Raw genomic sequence first — 12,379 nt, forward strand, 5'->3', positions numbered from 1 at the left:
TAACACATTGTTCATTCATTCTATATAAAATTTTTAAACATAGTCTAAAAAAATGTTTTGCTTGTTTTTTTGTTTGTTGGATGAGAACAAGATATAATTATTCGTTACAACACACTGCAATGAATATAAGAAATAATATTAACACCTCAGTATTTTAATTTAGCAGGAATTTATTCTTTCTTTCTTAAATGGATGCTTCATTTTACAAAAGATAAAATACTGTAAAAAAGCATAAAATTTGAGAAGTGTAAAACAGCACAAAAACATATTACATCTAAAAAAAAGGGAAAGGAGGGGGGGGGGGGGGTCATGAAAATGTGACAACTTACAAAAAAAATCTTAAATAAATATTTAACATATTATAGCATTTTTAAAAATATCTATAAGAGACGTTTTTTTAAATAATACGCATAAATAATTTTCACAAACAGCAAAAACAAAAACTGGTTTATATGAACACAAAATAATTTTCAAAACAAAATATGTAAGACAAAGTATGTTATCTGTAGTACAATTTTCCCTAATGAAAAGTGCAACAATTGTGATCATCATTAAATGTTTTGAACTGCTCTTTATATATACAATCAACAATTCAAAACACAATGATCATTTTCATATGCATGATATAAGAGATACATAAAACAAACAATACTTTGCCATGAATATATGCTTAAAAGTCAGTTTTTTCCAATTTCAAGTTATTTTTCCCCCTGAAAACATGCATGTGAAATATATTTACAGCATACAGGAGAATAATATGCCTACAATTACACACTTTGAAACACAATTTTCTAAACACTTCTAAATAAAAAGTTTTCATTTTTTTTTTAGAGATACAGATAGGAATAAATTAAATGACCAAAATGGGTCCATTTTGCAAATTTTTTTCAACACATGCATGCATTTGTACCAGAACAAAAAACTTTAGTCTTTTGATCCATCACATCATAAATGGCTGTATGAATTAACATAACTTATACACTGACGCAAGAAAATCAACAGCAACCACCACCTTGATTAGCTCCTTGTCCACTCATAGGCATATTGGGATTACTTGGCGAATGCTGTGGTCCAATTTTAATGCCATTAGCCTAGAAAAATAAAAAAGTTTGAAGAAAACCTACATCAATTACTGTTATATAAAGAAATGAACAGAAAACACAAACAAGAAATCTCAAGGAACTAAAAATAGCTTCCAATTCAACACAGCCCTGTCTCACCCTTAAATAGCTGATGAAGACAATGTAAGTCTGCTAACTGCTTGGAATTTCTCAAACTTAAGTGTCAAGACACAGTGTTTGCTCTACTTGGCTCTAGATACATCCTTAAAGTTGCAAATTATTTTTATATAATGATTTTACAACAAACTATGTGCTTTATGCTGCTTTTGTGTTGTTAATGAAAGAAATCTGGAAAAGGGGTGTTACCATAGACGAAAACGTTACAAAAGAAAAGGTAACATATCTTCATTTGAAAATATATTAAAATAACTATCTAATCACGGACTATAAATCATCATCCCTTTCGTTTTTAAATTATAAATATTATTACTGTACTTTACAATACTATTATAGCGAAGCATTTTATTATTACTATACATGACGCACTGTTTTATTTTATTTCTCATCCCTCCCTCCTATTGATCATTGATTTTGTGCATCATAACAATATTTTACGTTGAATAAAACAGCTTCTTTTGAAAAATAAAGTAAAAATTCGGTGCTACACCTAAGGAAAGTATTATAACGGTTTGATGGGTGTTTACAAGGGTATAAAATAACTAGGTTATGCATATACAAAATTCATATACATAACTTTTTCCTCAACACGAAATTTCAACCTACGCGAGGTGTCTTGGAACGCATCTTTCTTGTAAGTCGAGACTCGACTGTACTGCCAGCTATGAAACAAATGAGAATACTCAGATCGAAATCCTACAAATCTGCGCATTGCACTGAATTTGTGCCTCTTTTCGAGAACCAGAGGAGGAATTTCTTCCCTCTCCCAGGGTGCTTAGCTATCATTTTCGGGTTAGAACATCAAATTTCATCACAAGTGACATTGCTTAATGCAAAAATATGACCATTTTAACCTGACAAAAATTCAAACATTTTGGTGTTTTATTTGATATTTTGAGGTTATATTTCTCACAGAAGACATTTGATCACATTTTTTCCTGTAATGTCCGACTGGAGGTCTTTTTGCCAAATATTACATTTTGCTTTAAAAATAAAAAAAATTTTAAAATTAATTTGAATATTGACATTTGGAATTCAAATTATGTTTTTCGCAATCACAAGTGTGTGTGTGTATGTATGTAGGCATGTGTTTGTGTCTGTGTGCAGGCATATGTTTGTGTCTGTGTGCAGGCATGAGTGCGTGGGTATTTGTGTGTAGGTGTGTATTGGTGCGTGTGCGTATGGATGAGTGTGGATGCAACCTGGAGACGGTTTTTCCTAGAGGAGCAGCATCGTGAGGCCAGTCAACGGTGGTGCTGCAGAGGAAGGCAGGTTTAAAATAAAATCATAGGAATTCAAAACAGTCAAGTGAGAACAATAAGCAATGTGATTGCTCAAAAAAAAACCTATTGCACACTCAGATCTTCAAAATAAGTTATATAAGATTTAAACACTGTTGCTACATTGTGTGGTAGTTGTAAAATGAAATTGTTTTTGAAAAATAATTTCAAAGCAATTGATGGCAAAACATGTAGGAGCTAAAAAATATAATTGTTCTTAGGTAACCATCTTTCGCAAAGTTGTGTCAATTCATAACACATAAAATTCATTTGTGCTGACCATATAGTATAATTGTTCTTAGGTAACCATCTTTTGCAAAGCTGTGTCAATTCATAACACATAAAATTCATTTAGTGTGGATGTGTGTGTAGGGGGTGGGGAAGGGGGGTAGTTCATATCTGCACATCTGCGTTCAAAGTGGAGAGCAGAGCTTGAGAAACTCTAATCTAGAAATACTCAAAAGGATTTTGAATCTAAATCCACTCAACTCCGTACATCCGTATGTGTAACTGATTTTGTAACTGAAAAAAAAAAAGAGACTTGAAATGATATAAGTTATTACATATATGCATTTTTTTTTTACCTAATTCAGTAGGGTTTCCACACCAAAATGGCACTTTAAAGCACTCTATATTTTCTCAAACTGCAGTGATTTTTTTGTGTTCTTAGTAAACCAAAATATTTGCATAGCTTATGTATTATCCAACTTTACACCCTGGTTCTTAGAGATCCCGTGACAAATACAAAAATAATTTTAATAAAATAAAATGAAAAAATTGGACAAAGACAAATGAATATTAAGAAGAAAAATGAAATTTTTAAGCTTAATTCAGGATTGAAGTTACATGATTTCAAAGTTGCATCAACAATGATTTTGTGGAACATTTTGCAATTTTTTAGAGCAATTCAATATGGCGTTTAAAAATCATTAAAAAAAAAACTTAAGGTTTGTTTCTATTTTGATAATCATGTAAAACATAGCATAAAATAATTTTTAAAATTTATCTAATAAAATATTTTTTAAACTAAATCAAACTTTAAGTGTGAAAACTTTTTTATTTCCTATACCCACACATATGTAATCATAATGTTATAATAACAAACTATAGTAAGAATAGAAAGAACTCAATAATATTAAAAGTTAAATTAGTTAAACTTTCAAACCTTCAAAATATTATTAAAAAATGTAACACAAGGGAAGGGACCGGATAGAGAAAATTGCACAGGTCTGTAACAATCCTAACAGAAAAGACGGGTATTTACGCGATTGCTTGAAAATGCTTCATTAATGAATTTTGGCGAGAAACGAGAAGAAAAAACTTCTTTGCAAAGTCTTAGTTTTTGCAAAAGAAAACAAAAGTGGACAGCTTTTTCAACATACTCGATAATAATTTTGAAAAGAAAAAAAATCAAATGAAAACATCTACAAAGTAACCTTAGTAAGTCGTTGAAATTTCACATTTCTGTAAAAGAAATGACAATGAATTTCGAGATAAGAGAGAAAGATGATTGAGAAAATTTTTTATTTTTTAAAGACTTGCTTAAAAAAATTAAAAGACAAATTACCTTGCGAAAATATTTAAGAATTTTTACTCAAAATTAAGCACTTTAAAGGGCCTTTTGTAACACGTCACTGAAACAAAGCACTTTAAAGGATTTTCAAGGACCTATGGGAAACCTGTTCAGTTAAGAAAAATTGGGTTAGCAAAATTTATTATTTAGGGAAAAGGGTTGGTCTTACATTGAATGAGAAGGATCTGTCAACCGATGACTCATTAAGTTTACGAAAAAGGCGGCTGGTAGACAAAAAGGACCTATAGGCTGCTTACCGAAAGTTTTCAGGTATACAGTCAACCACAGTTGACTAGCAAGATGTGTATGAGAAAAGGGTACTACATCCATATTAAAGCACATTTGAGATAAAATGCATTCCTGGTAATATTGCTTGCTTTTTATAAATATTCATCAACTAATAACTGTTTTCAACTTTTGAAAAACCAAATAAATAACAGAGCTTGTTTAAAAAAATTAAAATTGTTTCAATTATTTAGTCCACAACAATGAAATTAATTATATCCTAAAAACACGGGTGACATTCAACCTAGGCCAGCTATTGCATTTTATATATAGACAAAGTTAATATAATTACATGTACTTCAAACTTCTAATGAAATCGTAATGCCATCATATACAATATGAACTCCAGTAATATAAAATCTCATACAATATATTTTTATCAAAATATTTATATAAAAGAAATTTAATTCAAATAATGAAATTGATTTACCTCATTGTTTATGTCAAATACACCTTCTTGGATTTTTTCATAGATTTCTTTAGCAGTATTTATAAAAGCCTAAAAATAAAACAACACTTTTTAAATTTCCAAAAAATTATAATTTCAGAATCAACTGTGGTAAAATAATTAAAATTTTAAAATCTTTTACCTTTTGTCAGAATCATTCATTAATATTTTATTACATTACTTTTCCATTAATTTTCAATAATCCTTTTTCTTGCTTTTTAGTAAGAAGGCTAAGCACTGCAACCAGGTCTATTGTACTAAAACCCAAACAAGTCTCTAAAAGAGACCAGTAGCTATAAGTTAATGCAGCTAGCACTTAACGAGAATGCTGTGACTCTCCTAAAGTTCAATTGTATGTCAACCAAGGTGTTCAAACCTATAGGCAGACAACAGTTCATAATCGCATAAGGGTGTGAGTAACAGTTTCATCATTAACAAGGGAACTTTGAACCACCTGCACGTAGGGTCATTAATGACATATAATAGCAAGACGCAGTTTTCAAGTTCAGGGACTGACTAGTAAGAAGTTGAATTCCTTCCGACTCGCAGCTGTCAACTCTCTTGAGCTCCCTCATGAAGTTTCCCCATGTTGTGTTAGTGCTTGTCTTTGTGGTGAAACTTACTGTTCACATCAATCCTGGACTGCTCATAGGGTGGAGTTCTGTTACCTATTCTTTGGCGTCTAGTCGTTCATTCTTTGCAGGAAAGCATTACTACATCAGGCCTTTCTTGCACCAGTTATGCTGATGATTTCACGGTTGTGGCCGGAGGTAAGTTTACTGACACTGTCTCCTCTATTTTGTCGTAGTAAAATGTGTGGAAAACACACAATGACAGTCTGAAGGTCTTTATGTAAATACCCACAAAACCACTATAGTTGCTTTCACCCATAAGAGAACAATCCGGGCATGTGGTATTAAGTTCTTTGGACTGATTCTTACTTTTTATGAGGAGGTTAAGTATCTTGGGATCTACTGTAATTCAAAGTAAAACTGGATAAAACATTTTACTAAATGTTTGGCTTAGACTAGCAAAATCTTTTGGTCTGCAAGAGAGTTATTGGGAGCACCTGAGAGCTTAGTCTCAGAGCTGTCTATTGGGTCTATAAGATGCTCATTTGATCTATCATTATCTATGGTTCCATTGCCTGGTGATGTAGAACTATGCTAGACACTGAAAACAGAGCTTAATAAGCTGCAAAGGGTGGTTGTATAGCTACGACTGGATGTATTAAGTTCATGCCTACCAGGGGAAGACGACTTCGGGGGTACCGAGGCGCTCGAGCCCCCCCCCCCCAATATTTGTGGGGCTGACGGGATGCCCTCATCCCAGTAGGTAGGGGAAAAAAGAGGGGACACAATAAGAAGAAATATCTTTTCGGGTCATTCCGACGAAAATGGTACATTTCATGTCCCGCTTTTTTGGATTTTTTACAGAAAATTTGATAGTTAATATGAATTAATCATTTTTTTTCTTTTTTCATCATGAAATTTTGTATCATGAGGTTTTTTTTTGTTTTTAATATTTTGATTTAGGAATTTTTTTTTTAAAAATTATGTTACCCAAAAAGGCAAAATCTTGATGACCTCAGTACCCCCGAAGTCGTCTTCCCCTGGTAGGCATGAACTTAATACATCCAGTCGTAGCTATACAACCACCCTTTTACAGCTTATTAAGCTCTGTTTTCAGTGTCTAGCATAGTTCTACATCACCAGGCAATGGAACCATAGATAATGATAGATCAAATGAGTATCTTATAGACCCAATAGACAGCTTCAAAACTGTGACAGTTAAAAAGTGATTTAAGTAATTACTTAGATGCATTAACCAAAAAAATTTCCAATTATATTGCAACACCTTTATTGTAACAATTTTAACAATAAATTTTTTTAGAAAAATATTTTTTTAATGAAAATGCAGGGAATTTACAATTGTCCCTACAGTTTACAAATTTTGAAATGTCCACTCTATTACAGTCATTAAAGAATAAAAAAATATTTTTACAAAAAAACTAGCAATATTTTTGAGATGACCAAATGGTAAAAACTTCATGTTTAGCTTTCCCTAGTGGATTTAACAGTCAACAAGCGAGGTAAGATTCATTCTTTGTCTCTGATAGTAAATTTGAGTAACAAAATGTCCACTATGTTACATTAATTTTACAAATTAAAATTAAAAAAAAATCCAAATTTCATATAAAGTAGTAATTTTAGAGTTACTCTTTGCTTTTGTATTACTATTTTAACTGTTACTTTATGTTTAGGTTTAGAAAAAAATTAACTACTTATTTGTCCACTCCGTTACATTTCTTGTGTAACAGAGTGGACAATATTTAAGAAAATAATAAACAAGTCCCATATGCTATTGATGTTTTTAAAAACGCTTAGTTTAACAAATTTATAGAAAAATTTAATTAAATACAAAATTTTAAAAAATGAAACATTGTCTATCTATTTTTTCTGCTTAAACATAGAGATTACTTCTATCTTCAATAATAGTGTCCACTCTGTTACAGGTATGTCCACTCTGTTACAGGAATATTTTAATTGATTTGATTATAATTTCTTTTTAAATATTTAATTTAAAGGTTAATTTGCATAGAACTACACAATTACTAACTAGAATAATCCAACTTCAATCTTTTTTCAAGTTTTTTTCATGTAATAATCTAACTTTTGCAAATGATTTTTTACATTTTTGTATTTTTGAGCAAGATAATTAGCAGTAAAACTTAAATGTGCCTTTTACAATGACATTTTAAGCATTTGTATGAAAGATATGTTCCATTTGTTTATATTAAACAAAAAAAATTCAAAAAATAGTTGAAAATTTTGAATTTGTTGTTGTTTTTAAATGTATAACAGAGTGGACAAAATCTTTCATTTCTGATAAAAGAACTGAGAAAATTGGATATTAATACCAAGTTGAGCTAATTAATTTTTATAGTTCAGATAAATTAAACCCTTTTGTCATTATTTGACATTAATTTTTGTTGGATTAGATGACTTTGAAAAAAGAAAATTTTGAAAACTGAAATGTACCATTTTTACAGGAATGACCCATTTCCTAAATAAGAATGACCTTCAAACTAAAGATCTACGCTGACAGAAAACTGCTTGCATTCTTTTTTCTTTGAGCTCTCCCCCCCCCCAATTGTAATGGTACTAAAGCCATAAATCCTCATTTTTCATGAAATTTACTCACCTATTAATGCATCAAATTAGCTTTTCCCCCCTTTACATGCTATATTTTCATTTTATGTATTTTTTTGATACTTTATGAAACCATTCAGAGATCACTTCATTTAAAAAACTGATTTTGGAGAACAATCCTAGAATACTTAAGAACGTTTATTCTCACACTATATTGATTCTTTGTTTGCCTTCAAAGAAAAAAAAACACTAATTTCACTCTTTTAAATTTTTTCTTTTAAATCGAGAAGGTTTTCTGTTGGTTTACATGTGTATATACGTCAATGGGGAGGAAAAATATTTTTGCCCAAAATATGCTCTACTGGTGTTTTGCAAACCTTGCATTACGCGTATTTATTTACTCCTTAGCGCTTTAGAAACTGATGTCAGAGTAATACAAAAACATCAATTGGACATCTCTTTCATTTTTTAAGTACCCGTGCAACGCCGGGCACGCAACTAGTTATAGGTTATTTTGTGCTGTATGAGATGGATAACTAATTTTATTTGATATGTGTTCGGCAGGTATGCAAATACTTTATACTTTTCAAAGAAAGTAAAAATATATTCAAAGTTAATGTTTCCCCACAAAACTAGTATCCTTCGTAATTAATTGCAAAAACTTTTAATTTTCTGTTAAAGTTTTCTAAAAATATTGGGATTTCTCTGTTTAAATTTGCATATTTATTTAGGAATATTTTAATATTCAGTTAAGCTTAACAAAAAGAACAAATAATAACATTGTGTTTGCATGAGTTTTGGTTCTCAATAATATTTTTGTTGGTAAAATATTGCTTTATTTATTTATCTATTTGTTTTTTTTTTTTTAACTTTCACTCGTGGAATTATTTTGTCGTAAAAACCTAGTAAAAGTTGATATTATTCACCAATTATTTCTCTTAAAAAAATGGAAGCACATTTTCTTGAAAGTTATTGAAAATTTGCCCTTGATTGGAGCCCTTCCCATTTTCTTTTCTTTTCTTTTTTGATTCAATGTTTGAGAAAGTCAACTGATTTTCAAAACTCAGTGCCACTGACGCCTCTGGCACCTCCTCAACTGCTATTAGAATTATACTCCCTCTATATGTGCACTGAAGCTGAGGCTTTTTTGTGCATGGAGAAGATTAAGCTCTTAAGCCAATGGAATCCCTATTCTGGGTATCTTTCCTGAAAGAACTTTAATATATCCCTTTTTCTGGCTTGCCTAGGGATGACATGCACAATGACTATGCTTTTAACAGACCTTATCAAGTAATATCTTCCTCTCGAAATAACTGGAGAGACGTTCCTTTACATCATAATTAAGTTGCTCCCTACAGTATACCAATGGTTCTAAAATGAACGAGACCACAAGGGCTAGGGGTTTCTGTTCCAGAGATGGTATTAAATACTCTTGTTCTTTGGGCTGGTTCACCACTCTTTCAGGCTGAGGTTTATGTCATATATTGCATTATCTATTTAAATCGAAGCAGCAGGAACAGATACGTTCACATCTGCTCTGATAGTCATGCAGCTATAAAGGTTGTAATGACAAGCCACATTGTTTGGGAATGCTCTGATATGTTTTGTTATTTTGTAAAATTGAATAAGGTTGGGATATCTGGGCATTTTGGCATCAAAGGTTATGAAGTAGCTGACCTTGCTAGGAAAGGTTTTGACAGTTTTTGTAGGTCCTGAACTAACAATTGGGATTTCAAAGAATCTTATTATATTTTTAGGCAAAAACAGTATCGTGCATGGGATAGGTAAGATCAGGTTAAGGAGCTTAAAAAGGGTCGTCCAAATATTATGGCAAAGGAGTTCATAAGTATTTGTAGAAATAGTATTAAGAAAGCTATTCTGCCGTGCGAAGCAAAAAAGTCGTATCTGCACTACTTACGGTCACCAGAGAGAGAGGTGGTTCTTTCTAACATATTTTACCTATATGAATGGGAAGTATTTATTTAAAAAAAAATCTTTAAAAAGTATATTCTGAATCAAAGATATGGTGGCATAATACCTTTATTGTAGTTTTTTATTTTGAGCGTAGCTGCAGATACGACTCCTGTGCTTAGCTCAGCAGTATTAGTCTTCTTACTGCAACTTACTTCTCACTGCAACTTAAAGCAGAACTTTGCTATAATGGGAGTGACTACCCAACGTACAACTTTGCATCTTTTTCAAGCAACATCGAAGGATGTCTCATAAAAAAACATCAAGAATTGCTGCAATCACGCTTGATTTAAAAAGCAAGGGGAAACGGAATCAACAGCAGAAACGATGGGTTAGGCAATCAAAGATAAAAATTTCGATGAGGGGAAAAAATGCTGCAAAAAATTCCTGAGAAAATGAAATTGGATTAAGTGTTGAACTTTTGACGATTATGCTAAAGTCGTTTACGATTTAGAATGTGTCAAACATCTGTCAGAAGATTAACTAATTGAGAGGAGCACAGGAAGAAACTGATGTATTATCATTAGGCGAGGAAGAAATTGGGAACAAAGCTCTTAGTGTAAAAAATGTCTCTAATGTTCTGGAGACTTGAAAATTTTTCTTTGAAAGGCAAGAAAATACATAAAATTATTTGTCACTTATAACTGAAATGGAAAATTATGTTTTGCAAAATTCACATGTGCTGAAAAGGCAAACAACTATTTCTGATATTTTCTTCAGAAAATAAATGATTTGTAACTGTGTAATACATTTTTCCTATATTTTGTTTTTAAAAATAAATATTTTCTACTTAAATATACTTTGCAAAAATAACTTTAAAAAAAAAAAATTCCAATGATAAATAATAAATTGAGCATTTTTTTAGAATCTTTGAAAAATTTCCAATTTTAATGGAGCTACTGAACATGCATGATGCAGGTGTATTTTTTAAAAATTCTACCTCTTGTAGCGAGCACTTATTATAAAGACCTTTTTCAGCAGGAAGGAGATGGTTGTTACATTAAGAGTTGACTATATTTGCAAGGGATTCCTAAGCATCGTATAACGGCCGTTTTCTATGGTTTTGAAGTAGCTTCCAAATTTGCTGTCTCCAGTAATATTTTGCTCTTTACCTCTGTACTTGAAGTGAGTTGTTTGCTAACTTGGAAACCCTTTTATCTGCTGTTTCAATAAATCAAGAAAATTAGAACTAGCAAAATCTCATGCATAAAAAGAAGCTCTTTCGAACGACATAGAATATTAAGGGGATTGGGAAATCTTTTATCCCTTAAATGGGCAATTTATGTAAAATTTTAACTTACAAAAAAAGAATTACAATATATATATATATATATATATATATATATATATATATATATATATATATATATATATATATATAATAAATAAAAATAATAGTAACAATAAAAAGCTTTGAGGTGTAAAACGCAATTTGCGTGAGGGTACAAAGTAATTTTATATCAAAATCTAAGGCTATAGGAGCTATAGAATCTCCTGGATGTAGGACAACCACAGGTATCCTTCCTTCCACAATTTATTTGATGCTACTTTGAGTATAGTATAGAGAAAATACTAATTATATAACCTATTCTACCAGAATTCAAAATTAAAAGTTTAAAAATAAACACCTCTTCTACATTGGCGGCAGTTTTTGCAGAAGTTTCCATAAAAATTAGACCATGTTCTCTAGCAAATGCTTCACCTTCCTCTTTTTTCACCTCTCTGCGAGATTCCAAATCACTAAACAAAAAATTAAATAAATAAATGAATTTCATAGTAATATTAATATCAAATGGTTTGCATTAACAAAACTTTAAAAAAAAAAAAAAACATATAGTATTCTTTATGAATTCTTGCATTATTTAAAGATTCAATGATCATTATTAAATCAGTTCATTACAGTAGACACTTGTTTTATGCAGGGTTAAGTTCCAGGAAAAGGGCACACAAATCAAGACCCAATAAGTAGAGTTAAAATAAGGCTTAGGTTCTACAGTTAAAAAAAAAAAAACTTCATTCTAGTGGTAGATAAATGTAATATAAATTGAAGGAGTAATAAACTTATTGTTTATAAAAATAACTGATAAAGAGTCCGTTGGCAGTCATTAATTATTTTTTGCTGAATTGCTTTGTAGGGCATTAATATTAATGCATCCATTATTTCTCAAGTCATTAACATAATGGGATCTTCCTTCACAAACAAATTAAAACAATCATTTGTCTTTGACAAGGAATGTCTCATAACTTTCTATCGAAAGTTTTTGATTGTGGCAATGATGTCAGTATCTTCAATGGCTTTGTCTTCCTTTGTTGCTTCTAAAAGCCCCTCTTCTAAAAGTTTTTCGTCAATGAGCTCTGACAATATGTAGGGGAAAAGGTCTGCAGAAATGTCTAAAACAGTAACCTTTCTTATTTTTTTTAGGTCCCAACAG

The 12,379-nt window shown here is 30.9% G+C and overlaps 1 protein-coding gene across 1 annotated transcript in view; it reads right to left on the reverse strand.

The window, feature by feature from the left end:
* Nucleotides 1-433: 433 nt before the first annotated feature.
* The window catches only part of LOC129222859 (ras-related protein Rab-2), a 37,470-nt gene continuing 25,524 nt past the window's right edge, over nt 434-12,379 (reverse strand). The window contains exons 6-8 of the mRNA XM_054857416.1: nt 11,576-11,687; nt 4,807-4,875; nt 434-1,091 (exon numbers count right to left, since the gene is read on the reverse strand). Coding sequence (XP_054713391.1) covers nt 996-1,091; nt 4,807-4,875; nt 11,576-11,687 — 277 coding nt within the window. The 3' untranslated portion in view covers nt 434-995. The remainder of the gene's footprint in view (nt 1,092-4,806; nt 4,876-11,575; nt 11,688-12,379) is intronic.

Source organism: Uloborus diversus, chromosome 5 (genome assembly GCF_026930045.1).
Source record: "Uloborus diversus isolate 005 chromosome 5, Udiv.v.3.1, whole genome shotgun sequence".
NCBI classification, from domain to species: Eukaryota; Metazoa; Arthropoda; class Arachnida; order Araneae; family Uloboridae; genus Uloborus; species Uloborus diversus.